The 21,089-nt window shown below is 42.0% G+C and overlaps 1 protein-coding gene across 5 annotated transcripts in view; it reads right to left on the reverse strand.

Moving 5' to 3' along the window:
* The window catches only part of LOC121882639 (kelch-like protein 29), a 218,704-nt gene that overhangs the window by 22,997 nt on the left and 174,618 nt on the right, over positions 1 to 21,089 (reverse strand). For all 5 annotated transcript variants that reach the window (XM_042391010.1, XM_042391013.1, XM_042391011.1 and 2 more), the window contains 2 exons: positions 13,330 to 13,512; positions 10,129 to 10,309 (listed from right to left, as the gene is read on the reverse strand). In XM_042391010.1, coding sequence (XP_042246944.1) covers positions 10,129 to 10,309; positions 13,330 to 13,512 — 364 coding nt within the window. The remainder of the gene's footprint in view (positions 1 to 10,128; positions 10,310 to 13,329; positions 13,513 to 21,089) is intronic.

The following is a 21,089-nucleotide window of genomic DNA, read 5'->3' on the forward strand; positions in this document are numbered from 1 at the left end:
ATCTTTGTCTCGTTCCTCTTTGTCAGAGTGGAATTGCAAAATTGCCACGAAACACCATTATAACATACGAAATGTCAAGCTAGTAAATATCCATGCATGGATAATGTAGCTTATGTTTCAGAGTTAATAATATTCATGCCTTTTAGAATGAGTGGCTAATATCTGGTTATGCTAACCTAGCTGACGTTATTTGGTCATTTAAGTCTTTTGTAATTAAAAGTGTGCTATTTTTGTGAAATGTAATTTAAAATCTTAATAGTTTACATCATAATAAACAGCACCTGGTTGTGTCATTGACCATATTTCTTTTTTAAAAACCAAACATGTCATATATTAGCATTAGTCTCTTCACTCAGCTGTGCAACAGTAGCAGTATACATATTAACTGATCTCTATGAAAGAACTAGTTCCTGTGGTGCAACTTGGCTTAATTAAATAATGCATGAATCTCTAATTAGTAAACTTACATTATAACTAGGCTTCATTTGAATTACAGGGGCTGGTGCAACAGGCTCTTGGTCTCTGGACATTTTTTGGCTTGTGACCTTTAAAACAAATCAATGTCTACGTCTGAACCCATGTTAAAGGTAATGGCTGTAGTGTGGACAGTTAATTTTTTTCCCAACTTGTTTCATTTGATGGAGAGGCCGGAGGAGTTGTGCTTGCTATTTGCTAATGGTACGCACATCTGACAGATTGTTTATGATGACATCTGGGGATCTGATGGAGTCCTGCTCTCCATATGGAGGGTCTCGGAGTGTGTTCATCTGACAGACTGAAGTCAAGGTCAGCCAAAAGACACACACACACAAAACACACTCCACTGCCACCACTGTAGAAGAGCAACACACACACACACACACACACACACACACACACACACACACACACACACAACTCATTAACTCTGATGGATTACAACACATTTCAGGCTAATAACACAGACATACGTGTACACAATACACAAATGCACACACACACACACACGCACCAGACTATGGCAGCACATACAAACACAGATGGACACAGACCTGTCACCTCAGTGTCACCTTCAGCTAATCCTTGTGAGACAGGGAGCGATCCATCCACTGGCCACACAGATTTACCCATAATCCCTGTGAATGAACTCATTCAGAACAGAAGTCTGCCTCCTCAATGTGTGAGTACACAATATGTCCATGTCTGTATACATACACAAACACTCTGTATGTAGATAAACTGCAAATATAATGTACAACACTCATACAGACTTAAAAAGGCACCTTGAAACACTATCGGGAAGATAATTTAGGGAGCTGTGATAATAGTGACTGTGTGCTCTTTTAGTGTCTCTATGTGTGTGTGTGTGTGTGTGTGTGTGCGCGCACATGTGCGTGTGTGGAGACGCAGATTTAATTGGATGGGAATGTCACGTAGGACAGGGGACATGAGTGCTGCCGGTGGTGTAGGTCGTACACCAATTACTGCTCCGCGCTCTTCAAAACTAGACGGGAGATGGAAGAGTGAGACCCCACTTCATTACCAAAGTAAGCCCCTGTGTTGATAGCAGCCATGTAGGGCAGCACAGTGGGGGCGTGGGGTGATGGGTAGTCGCGGTGGGAGGGGGGGGTTCAAATAAAATTGACACCCAAATTGCTGGCGGGAAAGTGGCTGCAGCCAAAGCTTGAGGTTTAATTGCTTTGATGTGCTTCTCTATGTTTTTAGGAAGCTACAAACAATGTCAGGTTGCTCTTGTTTACCACAAAAAAAAAAAAAAAAAATTATCACTGATTAGCATGTAAACAGTCACAATAAAAGAAAGCCAAAAAATATGCAAAGTTCACTGAGTTTCTTGCACCTTTACTTCATAAATGTTTGCACTGTAAGAAAATATGATTAGAAATAGTTATTGCAGGTATATCAATATTGATGTATATGTCAGCCTCACCTAACCCTTACCTAAACTTGACCTAACCGTACCTTAAACAAAGTCTTCACCCTAAAAATTTACGGGAGAGGCAAAAGAGAGGCAAGTCCTCACATGTGACTGTGTAAACAGATTTAAGTCCCCACAACATGAGGAATACCTGGTATGTACCTACCTACAGTAAGTATGTATGTATGCTTGCATGGCGGTTTTGTTCACTTGACTGAGATAAGAAAATATATATTAGAAAGAAATGGATGGGATTCGCAGCAAGGCAAGGTCTTATTAGTTCCCCTTAATAGCACCCATTCTTAATCTGACACATTGATAAATTCTTCCTATTTTTGGCATTTAAAACAGTGATCATGGCCTCTATTAAACAACCTAAATATTGCTATATGCTATCAGTCTGGCTTGAGTAATCCACTCATTGACTGTAGGGGTATCTTCCATATATTAATATACATTGAATACTGCATATAGAGTATTTTACATATAGACACATGCTTACTGATGCAACACACAGTCTCTCTCTCTCTCTCTCTCTCTCTCTCTCTTTCTCACTAGTAAGACCTGTACACAGTTGAAAATAGCACTGTGTCTGCACTTATCTTGTGTTGATGTGAGCACCTTCACCTTGGGCTTACACACACACACACACACGCACGCACACACCAACACACGCAACAAATCTATATATAACAACTAACCCTCCCACCTCCAGTGTCGATCCCTCCCCGGGTGCCAGCGAGGTGCGGTGGCTAGATATTGCGATGGTTTGCCAGAGCTATGCTTTCTAAAGGTCAGTTGTCGCTTCCTCCTGTGGGGGACGACGAACTGCCTGCCAACCATCTCAGGGGCATCTGTCACATTCTAACCACTGATAATTAGCCAGCAACACACCGACTAACTGGATGACTGACTGGGTGACTGGGTGGTAGCCGGATACAAGAGAGAAGAAGTTTTTATGTGTGTGCACCTGTGTGTCTTTTGGCATAGAAAGATGGAGGGTGGAAGAGAGAAACATAAAGAAGAAAAAGGCACAGAAGCAGGAAGAAGGCAAGAGAAAAATGACTTGCCTGTTGGTAAAGGCTGGAAATTGTCCGAAGTGCCAGACCATCGTTTATCAACGAGGCGGAAGCACATACAGTTCATACTACTCATTACCTGCAGCCTCTCTCTGCCTTTCTCCTAATACCATCCTCAGGCACACCTGCTGCTGCTTGCAAGTGTTTTCTCTGTAACTGTCATGCACACACATACACGCACAAGCACACGTGCACTCTTTGCACCATCTACCTCGATGTCTCTGAGACCTCAGCGCCCCATTAGAAGACAATGAAGAGGAGACGCTGTCTTTACTCAAGCATGTTAGACAGATATGACATCACCTGGCCTTGCAGGCTCCAAATACACCCATCATCTCCTGCCCACCTAATCAGCGCTGTGAAGAGACGGAGGGAGCGAGGGGATGAGAGGTGCGGGAGAGAGTTTCGAGAGTGTGGTTAAAAGAGGAAACTGTGGGGAGAATAGAGGGAGGCGAGGAGGAAAGAGAGATATGATGATCTGCCTGATGTGGGCCCGATCTCTTTCAGACCTGGAGCCTAAAATCAACACAGCAGGTCTGCTATGGAGCTGAGAAAAGACTATGCATGTGTATACAGTACAAAAAAAAAAAAATGACAAAAGGTTTCTTTCTGTCAACAGACAAATAAAAAGCACACATACATAAAGGACTATAAGTATACAAAAATTGCGAGGGCATGTTACAACACTCAAAATTAATGATGGAAATCATGGTGAACTGTAGAAAAAGTTTTAGAAGGAACAACTAAAATGGGCTGCTGCTGTTATAATCATCCTACTCAATCAAACAGACCAGAGTGGCTTAAAGGATCATGCAGGAATGTCAAATTATAAATACTTTCCATTTTTCCTGACCACTTTCAAATGCATGCTATGCCATTTTTGATTTTTATTGTATTTTTCCTGTTGTTCCAGGCAGCCATTCACTTCTGTTCTGTGTGGCATGAAAATCAATTAGGTTTGAGTCTCTAAATTGTGTAATCCATCAAAGTGAACATCAAATCTGCGTAATTTTTTTCATACCAAGTATGTTAATTATGGCTGCAACTACTGATAATTTTCTTGTCATTTTTTGATTAACTGATTGTTTGATTTATAAAATGTGAGAAAACAGTGGAAAATGTACATCAGTGTCTCACAACCCGCAGCCGACATCTTCATATTGCTTTTTTTTTGTACATCCAGCAGTCTAAAACCCAAACATATTCAATTTAAATCATCTAAAATAAAGAAAAGCAATCTGTTCTTGCATATTTTTTGGCATTTCTGCTTCATAAATGGGAGGGAATTGTTCAAGGGAATACTTTAACATATGGGGAAGATGCTTATTCGCTTTCTTGCTGAAAGTTAGACTGATACAACTTTCATATCTGTATGGTATACTGTTGGGAGTTAAAGCCAGCAGGCAGTTAGCTTAGCTTAGCATAAAGACCAGTCACTGCACCTAGCCATGAAATAGCTTCAGCAGATAAATCTGTAAAACCACAAACTGTCGTTATTACATTACTGTTTGTTTAAAGGGCCAGGCTATCTGTTCCCCCCTGCTTCTAGTCTTTATGCTAATCTAAACTAACTGACTCTTGCTCATATTTAGCATACAGACCTTTTTTACAGTCTATGGTACAGACCTGAGAGTTGTTGCAATCTTATCATCTAAAAAGTCCAAATATTCTTTTTATCTATCAACATTTTTGCCCAATAATAATAATAATAATCAGTAGTAATAATATGGATTCAATTTCCCAATCATCTCTTCACATCACCTCTTCATAATAATGTAACATTGACAAAAATGAATGCACCCTAATGTTCATTGGGATGAATTACACAACTCAAACAAGTTACAAGAGTTTTCTAATAGATGCTGAAATAAATGGAAACCAATGGATGTCTGGTTATAAAGCAGAATGATTTGGAAAATGATCAGCTATGATGTTAAGTATACATGATTGGTAGTAAATGAGCTGTAACGTGTAAAGGAAGAGGGTGAGCAGGACAGACAGACAGAGAGAGAGAGACGTGAGATCTAAAAATCAAAACTGACATTTCAGAGGGGAGAAGGGTACCATCGAGGGGTAATGAGGGTGTGTGTGAGTGCAGGGGAGGATGGTGGGTGGAAGGGGGCGGTTGCTGGGGTAGGGTTGGAGGGTGGACCGGTGCCTTGACAGCGCAGTAGGGGCCAGCGCTGTGAAGTTGGTTAATCCTGAGGAGCAGGGGATTAGCTCAGCGGGGGGTAACCGCCTCGGCAGGGGGTATCTGGGAGCCCGTTGTCCCAGACCACAGTGTCATGCTGTGGGGCTACAGGGGCTGGCTGTCCCCATCACCGTCTCCCCCTCCCACTCCCTCACCCCTCCAAAACTAGCTCCAGGCACTGTCTGACCTAGTACGTGGAAACAGATCTACACAGTAACACACATAAAAAGACATGCACAACAGCTCATCAGTTCATTATTGCTGTGGAGAGGCTGGAGGGGGCTGGGAGAGAAGAGTGAGGGTGTCTTCACATGAGCCCATCGGTTCCAGTATGACTGATTGTGTAAGAGCTCATAGGCCCACCTGGGGGCTGCTGCATCTACACTCTCCTCTCATCTTCACCCCTTGGCTCTGCGCCGCTAAACTCTTCTTGGCTCACTCCCCTTCTCTCTCTTTCCCTCTTTCTGGACTCTTTCGCTGCAGGGTCCTGAACACCTGGGGCCGCAGAGCTGCGGGACGCTCCGTTGTTATTAGCATCATCGCCCTGCTGATTATTTTCCCACTGTCTCCAAAAGAGAGTGCTGTTGGGCAGAGAGCTGAAACGGACAAAGGAGGACTTCCACCTCCGAGTCAGTGTGTTGTATGTGAGAGAGCTGCCTGTGTGTCCGTATACATGTCGCCTGTGTGTTTAATATGCATCTGCATTCGGGAAATGAGAATCTAGAAGTGGACGGCAGGATGAATGAGCCACGGGAGTTTGAATGGACCTATCTCCTCTTTTTGGCTGCTTGACAGCTGCTTTTTGCCTACAGACAAAGAAGTAGATCCCCGTCAGAGCACGGTCAACAGGCAAGCAGGGAGGCAAGCCCTGCCTCACCACAACTCAAAGTGCTGCTGAAGCTTCTTCCTTCTATGAGTGCGACGCGGGGTCTCTCCCACCCCTGGTGTCCCACAGAAGGGGACCTTTCTCTGGGTGACTGGCAACCCAGCGTGTGTACCACCCATGGATATGAAGTACTTACAGTAAGGACTTGTCAGTTCACGGAGTAGCCCACAGAAGAATTCAACTGTGTGCAGCGTGAGGCATGATGAATCCTCCCACTGGAATCTCCATCTCACTGTATGTTCTTGGTCATTGTTGAGTTGATGAAATTTCCTGAGAGCCATTCAATGCTTGGATGACAACCTCGCCTGGATGACCTTGCAAAGAGCAAGGTCACCTCCTGCACCAGAGTAAGCCAATATTCTTGAAACGGTGCATTATGCTGGTCAAACGTATAACGTTACTTAATGGAAAAAGTAAAATCCTCAAGAAATAGATGGAGGAGAGTTGTGTTAAGAGTAGGAAAAAGCTGTCAGTTAGTCGGAGCAAGGCTGACCACTTTAAAGGAGCTCAACAACCTTCACAGAGATGTAAAAAATACGATTCTGACAATAAGCATTAGGGGAATGAAAATACACCTGAATAACTATCAGCATGTGCAGGGACGCTTATACAACAACAACAAATACGCTAGTTAATGAAGCTAGAGATAAACCACTTGTGAACAATGGTGGTCTCTCCACACATTTTACGAGGCACATATTCATGTTCTGCAATTTGAAAGGTCATTTTAGTTTGAAAAGTTAAAAAAAAAAACACAACATGATCTTTGCAGATCGCTCCTTTCTCCTCCAGACTCGTTAGCCAAACAGCACAACATTCCTGATGAGAAAAACTAGTTGCTATACTCAGTGTCATGTTGCTAACAGTCTTCATGCAATATTAACTTGCAATAGAGCTTGGAGGACGCACAAACCTGTGCATAGTGCGCAATAAATAAAACAAAACCATCCGTGATTGACACATCATTAGACACCCATGAATTATTCAATATCTGCAATCATATTGGTTTGCTAAAGGATCAACATGCTGAGGAGCATGCAGGCCCAAGGTACCTGATTGCAAGTTAAAAGCCTCCCGAACTCGACTGCTCCCATCCTTAAAAATCTGTCAGTCATTAGTGTAGAGAGCAGAGATGGGAATAAGCCTGCTCAGTCCTCTGAGTGTTGCTTTGGACCTCCTGCCGTTCCCAAAGAAAGGCTGCATCCTACTAGCTTTGAGATGGCTCTGATTGAAGACATAATTGTGAATGTGGGTGAATTTCACGGTTAGGAGCGTGAAACCCTCAGTGAGATGGATGGAGAGATGGGGAGCGAGGGAGGCAGTAAGGACTGCAAATTAGGAGTCAGGGTGCTCTGAACCAGAGCTGGAAGGTGAGAGATCTTGGCTGGGGGAGGCTGATATATGTAGACACACATACAGGCACACAAATAAACACAACTGTGTGCACGGAAGCATACACTTCTACATATACTCAGGGAACAATGAGCAGTGAAACACACAAGTGCGCACAGAAATGCAGACGCATAGACGATGAAAAACACTTGCTGCGTGTAAACAATCTCTGCATCAATCACCCTATGAGCATGGCTGTGAGGTCTTTCTTCGGTTAATCTGCTGACAGTGAGACTCACTGATGTAGTTTTTGTAGTCCCTGACAAAAACGACAAATTATGATGTTTTAATTCCTTCACAGCTTTACATTCCAACTGAGATAAATTACTCTTCAGAAGTGATGTAGGGTTGTTGAAAAGCTCTTGTAGCTTAAACTTTTTAAAAATTGGTTTTCTTAAAATGGTGGGAATATCGCTTATAAGTGTAAATGTGTGCTGTGACTTGAACATTATGGTTTGGGTATTTACAGTACGTTTGTGAGAGACAACTCTGTTCATATTATATGGACAGAGTTATAAAATATCCACAAAACTTTTGTTGTAAATTATGTATAAACCACCACATTAGAAATGTAGAAAATATGTACTTTCTCTCTAGAGATATACAGTAGATATTTAAGTATTGTGTGATTCTGAGCTGCAAAATTTTGCCTATTAAATTAATTTCCTAATGCAACAGTGGAAATGTTATTGGGCTTTAGGGTACTATAATACTGCAGATACAGAACCGACTTTATCTGCATGAAAGAAAAAATATGTTCAAGCTTTACCTTTGTTGCCTTCTTCATGGTAAATACAGACAGATGTTGTGGTCTCCACAAAGGTGTATGCAGCTCACACTGGCAATACTAACCAGTTGACATTAACAACCCATCTTACCAGAAATAAGGTAGGCTACCTAAATAAAACACTTTAAATGGAAGTCTGAACCAATGAACAATTCATTCAATAACAAACCTTACATTAAAAAAATGGCATTTTTGATATGTCATATCAGACATACCGATTTATTACAAAAAACAGACAGAAATTCTCTTATCTGTCTACTTCTAACTTCTTCAAAGCACAAACTTTGTATTTAAACATTCTATTCCCAGAATAGTTAGTTTCTGGACGTTCTCACTCATTTTTGACTCTCGCTCCACATAGTGGTTTCTGAAAAAGAAAAAAATGAAAGCCTGGGTTGCTTGGAAACAAGCCCATTGACTGCTCCAACAATTTGCCCAAACAGCTTGAGAGACATGTTAGCTTTTACATGATAAGGCCGGTGACCACAACCTTGACCCTGTGTTGCAAATGGTTTCAGCCTGGGCACCATGTATTTTCTTCCTAACAATTACAAGTTCAACTATTTTGTTCATTCTGTAAGTTATTTCTCCCTAGCCAGTGCACCTTGTGAGAGGGCAGCACTAGGGCAGTAATAACAAGCAGAGGAGGCCTCTGGCAGTTCTTGGAGAGAGGCAAAGTAGGTTAAAGTTTTACAGTGCTGATAATTGAGTCCAGTTGCGCAGGGCCTCAGAGAAGCTTCATGATTGCACAAAAACACACACAAGGGCACAGACAGAGAACCACATACAAACACATCACACCGCAAAACACTGATTTCTTTGGAGCCGTGAATGCCCTAGATGCACCGGCAGCTCTCAAATTAAGCAGCTCAGAGACAGAGGAATCAAATGCGTTTCCATTACGGGGCAAATATTCCATCCACCCCCTGTCATAACGACACTGTATGGCAGCATTAGGGGGAAATATCAAATTAGGCTGTTTCATTTGGAGGACTGTTGTGCATTGCGAACAGCTTTGGAGATCAATTGAGCTGCTAGGTAATGAGCAGCAGCGGCCTGCTCTAATATACTCAGTAATGTTCTTTTGATTGCTTTGGTTAATCTCGCTCTGCTGTGCAGGGGAGGTAGCCCCCTCTCTGTTGAAACTCACTCCTCAGCCCAGGTTAGAGGGAAAAAGAAAAAAATGGGGGGGCATTGTTGCAAAAGTCAAGCAATATCAATGAAGTTATTAAATCTGGAAAATCCCTATTCATGTTTTATGCCACTAGGAATTCATTACCGTATACTCCATGAGGATACTGTCTATGTCTGGTTTATGCTGAAGAGTTTCAAAAAATACAGAAAAAAAGAGAAGAAAAGACCCAGCTGAATAGGCCACAGTGGACGACCTTCAAATGAAGTGTTGGTGATGTGTCGATGCTGAAGTGGATAGAATCAGACACAGTATACCACTCTGCTCTGTGAAAGCAAATCCTCTCACTCATGGACCACTCACAAACAAGTAAAAGGCACTCTGTCGTTCCACAACAACACTCACAGCTGTGACCATTTAATATGCTCCGGCTCAGATTCATTCCTCTGCACCTTTTGCTCTCACAGAAAATGCTAACAAACCTGTCCAACCACTTTTGCAATATGCTCACCGCACTACTGCATGCTACACCATCTGCCACATTTCGCTGCGCAGTGTGAATATTTATTTTCTCAAACTGGATTTCTCAGCATACACCTACTTTTGCAGAATCATCCGCGCATGCTTGGACATGGCTGTCAAATTGGGGTAAAGGCCGCACAGGACTGTGCATTCACCAGCTGAGAGCCGCTGGAGGTGTTTGTTGTTTTGTGGACAGCCTGCTGTTGAGACTGCGTGATTCTTACCTCTCCACGTGGTCCAGGTTCCCCGATACGCCCAGTCCTCCGATGGTGTACAGTTTGCCGTCATATACCAGGCTGTTGTGTCTGCAGCGGGCTACGGTCATCCGGGACACCAGATTCCAGTTGTCCAGCAGGGACATGTAACACCACACATCAGCCACCATCACACCAGACTCTGTACCACCTGAAATATATATAAGAAGGGTTTTTAATGTATGCTGGTGGAGTGATCATGACTACCATCTGGTATACAGCTGGAAGGTAATGTGTACATCCAAAAATATGGCATCAAATTGTGGGATACTGATTAAAATATTGATTTTTTTCTTCTTTCTTGTGGCAGAGAACTGACTAAAAGTTGTTGCTGCTGTGTTGACTAGTCAACCAGCCAAGCTACAAAACTGTACTTGTTTCAGCTCGCTTCAAAGCAGCCCTGTTAGCTGTGTAGTTTGACATGTAACACCAGCCGTGACTCGGTGACCCTGTTCAGAGTGTGAGGAAGGTTACAGACCAGAGCCTGTTGATTGGCTAGCTAGAGCACCTCTGATTTCCCCACTGGCTCTCTGACTCCCAGCGGACACATGCAGACCTGTTCCAATGCCCAAACACAAATTTACATTTATATGAAAAGAGGGAGCGGAAAGGTACACGCAGGACAAATCCTGTTGCAATTCCACGGTGCAATGTCAAGGTCTGAGTACCGTGCAAGATTCTCGCACAAATGGACCGTGGAGGGAGAAATTCAGTCTACCTCTGGAGGAGCAACTTAAAGGTGTCTCATAGAGGGAGACACAGAGTGCACAGTGTGCCACTATAGAACAAAATAACTTGCAGAACACTGCAGTGACTGTACAGCCAGACTGAGGAAAAAAGTCAAGTTAAATAAAAACCTCCACAGAAGGTAAATAGGAAAGACATTATATACAAAAAGAACTCTTTTGAAAAGAAAGGCTTTAAAGTTGTCAACAGTACTGGGCAAAGCAAAGCTTTCAAAGCATCAGATGAGTAAGCTTCAAGGCTAGCCACCTTTTTGAAACTCTTTAACTGTTTCACAAAGGCTCCATAAGTGGTTGACAACCTGGGGAGCTTCACTTTGCCAAATCATAGTGCTCACAGAAAGAAAATGTCCTCAAATCGTGAATGTCAAGTGTTGTGGCCTTTATCAGAATCAGATCTGATTTTACTTGATCTAAAACTATAATGTATTTTTTTATCCTTTTTTTGTTAGTTGTTTTGCTTTTTTATATGCTAGTGGCAGTATTATGATACTACATTATGCCTGAGAGATCATTAAAATGCTCCTGATTTTATTCAGTATGACAAAATGACTCAAAAAAAGTTTACAGCACAAAAAGTTTGTATTTCCGTAACCATCCTAACCTGGGTTTTGATCCGAATTAGTTTTGTTGACATGATGAAATCAAGAGATGGACCATCTGCATAGGTGGCACTATGGTGGGGCTAGATGGGGCTATAGTCCACCAAGAATTACAATAGCCCCACAAAGAAATGACCCCACTTCACATTCAAAATCATGTCTTACTTATACTATTTTTGGCTGCTGTTTCTCCCATCCTCCAGTTGATCTAGTCCAATAGCGTCCCCAATTGCCACAGCAACCTTCTATGCACTGGAATCACCTTGGCGGGTTCACATTGCTCAAATGTATTGTTTTATCATCCAGCAAGGTCCCAGACACTAGTGAAAATGATGAAGTGGAGGCAGGCATCCAGAGAGAGATTTAAAAGAGCCGGATGAGGCCACCAGTGACTTGCTACAGTAGCTTGTCTTATCTTACTCAGTCCTGGCAGTGTTGTTAGAGATGTTAGCCCGAGAGTCTTGTGTCTCAGTCTGTTTCCCCATTGAAGAGTGTTTCTTTATGCATTTAGCACTGCCTTCTGTGGCTGAGGTTAGGTCTCAGGTTAAGTTATGGTTAGGCGTCAAAGGGATAACTGGTTGGCGTTAGAGCCTAGGCTGGGTACAGGAGGAAGATTAGAGGGACACAGATTTCGACACAACACCAGCATCAAGAGGAAGCCCCCTGGCAAAAATTCTACAACCATATGAACAGGACTTCTGGCTGGCATATTCTGCCAGTAAAGATGCAACTTTTTGCAGGCATTTCTCTTGTTTTCTGTACGTGTTGCTTGATTATTGAAATGTGAGTCATGTAGTTTCTGTTATTCTACTGAGTTTTCCAAAGTGGACTGTTGCACTCTTGACTGCATCTAACTACGTTCTACACTATCTGTCCAAGTGCTGAATATTATAAAAAATAAATCATGTGGTATCTACATTTATTAAAAAAAACAGTTAGGTACAGCATAATCAGACTTATGTTAACATATAAAAAATGTTGGTCCTCAATCACTTAAATTGGGGTCAGTGAGCATATTTACAGTATTCATTTGAACCAATGGGATGAAGATGCACTTAAAGGCATACTATGTAGGATTTTCCTAAAAAAACATGGAATCTCTCTCCCTCTAAATCATCACTTATGACCCACTAGAAGTGTGTGGCGGTGTATATATCTACAAAGACCCTGCCCTCTGCCTGCATTTTCTTATTTTCTTACTATTTTGCTGTGTTCAAGACGTTTCTGGGTATCAACGTTTGGGCAGTGGGTGTGTAGCTCCCAGTCTATAACTAGCAAGGTGTTAGGTCGGGACTCTATAAAAACATAGCAACAAGGTTACTTCACTGTCTCCATCTCTCTCCTCTGCTCTCTGTCTGTGTCATGGATGTATAAAGACCTAATCCGGCAATGCGGCATCTTCCCACAGGGTTGTGCAGAGGTGTGGGTGTGTTTATTTGTACTTCAGAACGTAACCACCGTGATTCAATCAGAAAATAACATTTTATTTATCTGATTCACTGCTTTGTTCTTGCTACCGCCGCTCCCTCTCTTCATTCACTCGTTAGCTTGCTCAACCACTGCTGCTCTCGCTCTCTCTCGCTCTGCTCTCAGCTCGCTCTTGTGTCATTGAGCCGGGAAGGAGGGGCTAACTTTGACAAATCCTGCATAGTATACCTTTAATTTGAATTGTAGTTCAAAGATTGCCTTTACAACAGCCAGATCATCACCTTTCACAACTGTAGTGTGATAAACTGACGGCATCTACTGTCCTCTTGCTCTTTGCCTCTAAATAACTGCAAAAGGAATGCTTCAATTGTGCTGCTGGAGTGGGTGATTTAGCTCACCTGACAGGTAGATGTTGTCTCCCGCCGAGATGACATTGAAGAACTCGCGGTCATAGAAGGGCAGGCTGGCCAGCGGGTACCACTTACTGTTCTGGGGGTTAAAACAGGTGACCGCTGTCAGGGAACGCTGGTTCATTCCGATAGCCTGACGCCCTCCCACCAGAACTATCACCTCTGCTACACCTAGAGGACAAAGGAACAGGAGGAGGGTGGAAGGAGAGGATGATGAGGGTGGACAAAGGATGGAAAGAGACGGGAGAAAGCAGGCCATCAGGGAAGGTTTCCACCACTAAATAAGGGCCAAGATTGAATCAAAGGCTCTTTGAGAGTGCCCAGTGCTGCTGTAAATAGCAGCATAATGTTTTGTGGCATGTTGCCCAATGTTAAAGTATTTACAGTATATGGCTTTCAGTGCAAGGTGAACATTTTTTTTACATTTATTAATGGCACTATTTAAAAAAAAAAACCTTTGCGCCTTTTCATTTTTAGACAACAACCTTGATAGGCTGCGAGAGAACCAGCTAACACACAACCAGCCGTAGATTATGTGTTGTTTTGAATTCACCAGGCCTTGGCCGTCTCTGAGTCAATAAGCTTGTCGGGAAATGCTAAACAAAATGCAAAATAGAAAAGTTTCCTCTTGGTCTCAGGAAAGTACTGAGTTAAATAAGAAACTATAACTCAATTACCAAGACTGATGGGGCTGTCATTCGTTTGGTTGCCGGCTATCTCTTGTATTCCCCCTTGCTACACATAATATAAGCGCTAAACTTGCATTCACCCGTCCACACACTCACAATGAAACTTACACTGTTTGGGCAAGGCATAAGAGAATCACAAAATCAATAGGGGAGAATCAATGTGTGTGCATTTGTATGTGGAGATGTGTCTTGTCTCATATACACACACACATGCTCTGAGAGCCTTGTGTGATTAAAGAAGATACTCAAAAAACACGCTCAGTGCTCATCCCTATTACTTCTCACCCGATCTCTGCCCTCAGACACGCATGCACACACACAGAGCTGGTGGATAAAGACACCAGTGATCCAAAACACACAAACAGGTTGGCAGGCTGCCACATGACTGTCTCAGGTCCTCTCAGTCTTCAGCAGCAGGCTCCAGTGAGCAGGCAAGACGACGAGCCGCCAGACAGAAATGAGCTGTGTGTTTGAAAGCAGCAGGCAGGCGGGCAGAGGGAGGCGAGCCAGGGAGGGAGAGGAGGGCAATAGGGAGAGATAGAGACAGTGTGAGGAGAAAGAGAGCAGGAGAAAAAAAAAACAAAAAGGGAATGAGAGAAAGAAAGAGAGGGATGGGAGGGAGGGAGGGCTAATCTTCATACACTCCAAACCAAGGCTAACCACTGGTTTATCTGCTTGGATCGATAATTTTCCACACAGACACTCTCCTGACAGGCACATCCATAGGCGGCTGTGTTTTCCTTCAGCTCCTTTCAGTTAAAAAACTATACCCTTATTTTTTTTTTTCAAGAGCTTCTTTTTTTTTTTTTCTTTCAAAGCTGGTAAAACAGAGAGCTTTTCTCTAGGAAGAGGAAAAGGGGTAAAAGAGGAGAAAGATACAAAAACTACAATGGGCTTTGCTGGGGCTGAGCAAACAGACAGAGCAGTAAGCACTGCCTCAGACATATCGTGCACATACAGCTTAGACTTAGTGGACAGCTTAATGCTGGCTGGCTCTTTTCCTCTGTAAGGTTTTAAGGATGTGTTCCTCTGTGTAGGATGGAAAATAAAGTGATGGCTCAAGGAGAAATTGTGACAGTGTCACCGCGAAGATGAAGGTCTGATACACGAGCTAAAAAAAGGACAATCGTGACAAAATGCAGAAGGCGTAGGAGTCGTACACGTCGCTGCCCTTCCTGGCAGCGTGTGAAAGATGTGTGAACTTGGAGGGCTGCTAAAAAAGATTTAAGTTGCACTCGTTCCCATCACGGGCCCGTTTTCACAGCTCCATGGCATCACGCCCCGGACTCGAAGCCTCAAACGGCCCTCAAGACCTCCAACAGACCTTGGGTATTCAGCTAATAAATGGGAGTGTGGTTTTGTAGGACAGTCGCAGCTACAGCGGCTGTTCTTTGAAAATGAAAAAAAAGTGAGAACAGGCTCTTTTGTCTTCCCTCTCATGAGCCTCCAACCATACCTACACACACACACATTAATTATATTGACTTTGTTCTGCTATTGTTCTTCCATGTGATTAGTGTGCCGCTATTGCTGTACGTGTTTGTACTCTATTTCTCTTTATCTCTTTTTTCAACTTTATTGGATTCTAAAAAGTTTGACAGTTTTCCCTGCTTTCATAGGATTACATTTTTCATCTCCTGTCTTTCATCCTATTTGCTGTTTCAGTTTGTTTATATTGACTGCCTCAATTAACTTGGTGAAGTTTCTGTGTCTATGTCTGAGCCAATTTGGGATTTTCTTTCTTTGGTCTGCACATCAATCAATATTAGACTGTTTAAAAGTTGTTTTAATATCTATATAGGTTCATATTTTTCAGAATAAGATATCAAATTCAATTCCATCTTAAAACATGGTGGAGGATGTACAAAACATTAAATTTCCTGATTCTTCCTGTTTATTGGATTTTTCCACTCTAATCCTAAAATACAGACGACAAGACAAAACTGAAAAAGAGACATTTTTTGTGTTGTTATTTTACATAGCATTTAGTCATCCAACAAGCCAACTTGAAGCCCCACAGTGTCTAATTAGAGCAACTAAAGCAATCTCACATGCTGCCTCACTGTGCCGAATTGTACTTCTTTGCACATGCAGGTCTTTATTATCACCTAGTGCCCATGTGCAGGGTTGTTCTCTGCGCTTTCCGCTTGGCCAGACACGTCAGGGAGAGTCCACATCTGGGCGTTGAGGCTGCTGCGCAGCTCTGACCCCTGAAGCCCTGAACACACTCACAAGCTAACACAACCCAACACCGGCCTGTCAGAACGCAACAAAACAGGAGAGCGGCACCGCTGACGGGGAGTCACGGCATCGGATCAGATGACTGCGTGGGTGAGTGTATGTGTGTGTTTGTGCATATGTGCGAGTTTTCTCAGACAACGAAGCCTCACAGGGACGGCTGTCAGTCAGAGGTTTGATGCCAGTTGGGCAGAGGGATGAAGGGATGGAGGATCAAAGGATGGAGATGGGCGGTCGGGGATGAAGGGATAACCAAGACTTGACAGCTCTTATTTTTCTTTTTCCTGGTGGAGTTTATACCCATGGCAGTTTGGGGAGAAAATGCCTCCTCCTGATTGTTACTGACCTTTTGTTTTATTTGTGGTATATATTTAACCTGTCTATATTCAGGAAAAAGTCAACTGAGCACACGCTTTGAGCAACACCCTGTTTAAAAGAAACATATATAAACAGATACATAAATTCTAAAAGCGCATACCAGTACAGCCTTGTACTTTTGGGTACTATGCAACTCTACAGGAAGTGCCTTGTTTGTGACTTTAGGCTACCACAGTTAAACTTAATTTGTACTTAGAAGTAGCGTATTTGTATATTGAAATAGGGTGAAACACTGCAGCAGCGAGCACTAAGCTTGACTAAAATGGCAAAATCTAAACAGCCCACTATATTGATTTTGATGTAAAGTACTTTGTAACCTGTGTTAAAAAAGGTGCTATATAAATAAAGTTTTACTTTTACTTAGTAACTATTAATTCTCTCACAAGTGGTTTCAGTTATAGCCAGCTATGAATTGTGTGGCAAAATAAAGCCCCAAAATGTATGTGATCTAAGGGACAGACAGGCTTGTGTAAGAGCTGAATCTCAAATTGAAGTTGATGCCCACCCACGGAGCGTGACATGCGCACACACACTTACACACACACACACGCACCAAAAAAAAAAACACCTCCTGACAATTTCTGCGCATTGCTTCCACCCAACTCGACTTCAACTAAATGAAACCTATCTGTGACAGGAGCACACCGCCCATGCTTTACCTCATGCTGGAACAAGCTGGATTCTCACTGAGGACATATACACAAACACACAAACACACACACACACACATACACATACAGTCACTCCAGAAGAAGAGAGGTTGATGGAAAGATGAAGACAGAATGGACAGATTCTGTCGTTTCTTCTTCCCTCCTGCCACACTGAGTCTTATCTCACCTTGTTATGTGTCTGCTTGCTCTCTGCCCCATGCTGTGACCCTGCTTTCCTTATTCCTCTTCTTTTTTTTTTTTTACCCCGCGGCTAATACCTCTCTTCTTCTCTCTCTCTCTCTCTCTCTTTCTCAACCCTCAGGTGACTTCACTCCAACTCTCTCTCTCTTCAGCTCATTCTCTCTGGAACCGCAGCAGTCTGCTCTTTTACCGATATTCTCTCCATTTCATCTTCCTTCCCTACTTCCTGTTCCTTTTACCTCATGTACCTTTTACCCCAATGTTTTAGCCTTTTGTGACCTTTATTTAACCAGCCATACTTGCATATTCTGCAGAAGAAGTCAAAGGGAAATTGCCGGGTTGGGTTAGGTGGAGTTGCCAGGACACATACATTTACATGTTGAGATTTAAGTTGAGGGTGCACGTCAGCCAAGAATTGTCCTCCCAATATCAGATTTCTTTGCCTGCAAGTGGTTCGTATTACAGTAGCAACCCAACAAATGCCAGCTCCAAAGTTCATTCTTGACCTTGACAAAAAAAATCTCACCTCAAGGTCCATTTTGTATCTGGTAATATTGCAGGATCTTCATCACTGCTGTTTCCACGATGAAGAACTTTATGAATTTTAAACCTCAACTTTTAAACCAATATGGATGAGGAGTTCCTAAAGTGCTAAAAAAAAGGGAGAAGTTTTAACATCTACAGCCTACTGCTGCTAAGAGAATCAACCCAACATAAATACATATAAATCAACAAAAGATAAAAACGAAGCTGCAATTTCCTTTAGAAGGCGTGTAGATGAGTTTACGCCTGTACCGTAGAGGGTGAAATTACAAATCACTTTGCTGTTTCAAATCGTTTTGTTCAATTCAATTAAAAAAAAAAAAAAAAAAATCTGTAGTTTGATGTTCTGTTCAAACATGATTGTTTCATGATTGTATCTGTAGCTTTCACAGTCTTTCAGTAAGCTTTTAAGCGGTAATCTTATTATGGTTAAGCTTTCAGTCACCAGTGAGGGGAGCTCCAGTTTAAAAAAGTTTCTGACAAGGAAGCTTCAGTTCAACTTGAGATTCGTAGTTAAGGATTTGTTCGTTCATGTGCAGAACACCTCCACTGTAAAGTAGACTGGGTGTACAAAATGTTACTGGTATCTAAATATTAAGTTGCAGCGCATTTTTCACAATTCCCATCTCAAACTGTCTGAGAGATTAAAAGTCCTCCTCCAACTTCTCTGCTTCTCTTTATTTACTGTACATCTCCTCCTTTATGACTAGTACAGATTTAAATAGAAATCTGTAAAGGATTCAACTTGAGCTCTGTTTTTTCTTCAACTTTAAGTTTATTAATATCATGAAGGAAATTGGCTTGGTTTTCAGCCAGACATTAAAGACATAAGTCACAGGAATACACTGAATGACAATGAAAAAAACACTACCTAGTCTGACGAAAACAAAGCAAAACATGTCAACGTTTCAGTAAAGGTGACACGTATAAATATATATATGCGTAAATATATTCATGTAGTATACGACTGGGGAAAACTGGAAGCGCACAGACTTTTACTCACAGGGTATCACAGCCACAGTGACACTGGCAGTCTGTCTCTCAAGGCTCAGAGCCATTTATATCTCACTGCTGGTCCATAACCATTTCCTCTTATCTCAGTCGCCTCTCTCTATTCTCTCTCTTTTGCTTCTTTTCCTCCCTAATCCTATGACTTCTCTCTCAGGGTGCTAATTTGCTATGGTGAGGATCAGGGGGCCAAAGGCTCCCAAATAATTTCAGGGTCCAGGGATGTACAATGTGTATACTATTTGTGCGCATGATTTTAAGTGTGTATGTGTGCATTCTTGGATGTGTGTTTATCTGTTGAGCGAAAAACTGAATACAAACATTTTTTTTTCTGGCCTCAAGTGTCCTCAAACCCCATTTAAAGGGTCAGTTCAGTATATCACTGAGTCACCTCTAATGGTGAAAAGCCTTTCAAATGAAAGAGAGTGTTTTCAGCAAAGGGGTTACCCTACAGCCTACGTCTCTTCAGCTTATCAGACAGCCTGCATACAAATGGGGAATCCTTTTTAGTTAAGAAAACAAGAGCTCTTCCTACTTCAACATGGATTACATCTACTGAATATACTCTTCTGGCAAGCGGGGTCCAATATATTATCCTCAAGCACTGGAATGTTCTCAAAAGCGATCCACCTCTAATATCAGCTCAGAGCCTCCTTCGATCACTCTTAAACACAGACTTGTTCATTCTGATACTAGAAAACCACCTGTCAGATGCTAAATACTTCATACATCCACATACTGGTAAAAAAAAAACCCCAAAAAACACCACAAAATCCTTCCTAAACTGCAGCAGCACTCATATTCTCAACACGCTGAAATGTTAACTGTGGTCTGGTGTTTATAGTGAACAAACTAAAGATTGATATCTGAACACAAAACTGGAAAGTACACATAAAACATGGATAAGGCTATGGCACGAGCTAACCATGGCTTTGCAGTGTCATTAAAGTTTTATTTCATAAATGATTATACTCAATGGATGCAGTACTTGTATTTTTTGTACTTTTTTGTAACTAGGATATATCTGTGCTGTTTTGTTTCTGAAATCCTGTTTAACAAACTACTTTGTGAAATTGATCAAAGCACAGTAGTGTAAAAACATTGATCTGCTTGCGCTATTAAAGGCTGCAAATCAATAAGTCGTTTTTTTCTCTAGAATTACACGTAGTGATATCTGGCGATGGTGATACAGTTTCAGTTTTATTTGCCCAAGTTTTGAGATTTCCACCTCGACTCCAGTACAATGGTGAATGAAATGTTATTTGTGGAGCAGCGCTGAAAAATTACATCAAAAAACTAAAATAACCAGTGTACCCAATATGCAGGATAATCCATACATCTCACCGTGAACAGTTTTTGGTGGAACTACTTTCTACCGAAGAAATGGCCCTGTGGCGGTTTGTTCTGTGGATTTCTCAGAGTAACTAGGACATTGTGTCTAGAAAGAGATCTTGCTGTTGAATTTTTTAAATGTAATGTTCGGTGGCAGAAATCTCAAAGATGATATCTCAAAGATGGTGATGTCTCAAAACTTTTTCAAAAAAAAAAAAAAAAAATATGGCAGGATACCACTAGAGGGGAAAAAAAATTGATTTCTTGTAATTTCGGTGAACTGTACCTTTAAAGTCTGTGGTATTTGAGTGGCATTTGAATGTCACACATTCTAATTTTATAGACTCAGATAAGAGACACACACACACACACACACATATCAGATCATGGTCACTTTTGGGGAAATTACATAAACTTTCATTCATTTCCTGGAGACTAACTTTAACCACTGACCCAAAAAACAGCTTTTTCCCAATTGGGGACATAGCTTTTGTCCCCAATTTGACAAGCAGTCCCCAGTTAACTGGTCCTAAGTCTGAGATTTTTCCCCAAAGTAGCCTATGACAGACCACACACACACACACACACACACACAGATCTGCACAATCAGCACATGCAATGACAAAGCTCTAACCAGTTTCACTTTGTCTGTTGAATATTGGATGAAGCTGAAGCAGCCTTCGAGCCTTGCAGCAGGTATAGCGGGTCA

The sequence above is a fragment of the Thunnus maccoyii genome, chromosome 17, assembly GCF_910596095.1.
Source record: "Thunnus maccoyii chromosome 17, fThuMac1.1, whole genome shotgun sequence".
NCBI lineage: Eukaryota > Metazoa > Chordata > Actinopteri > Scombriformes > Scombridae > Thunnus > Thunnus maccoyii.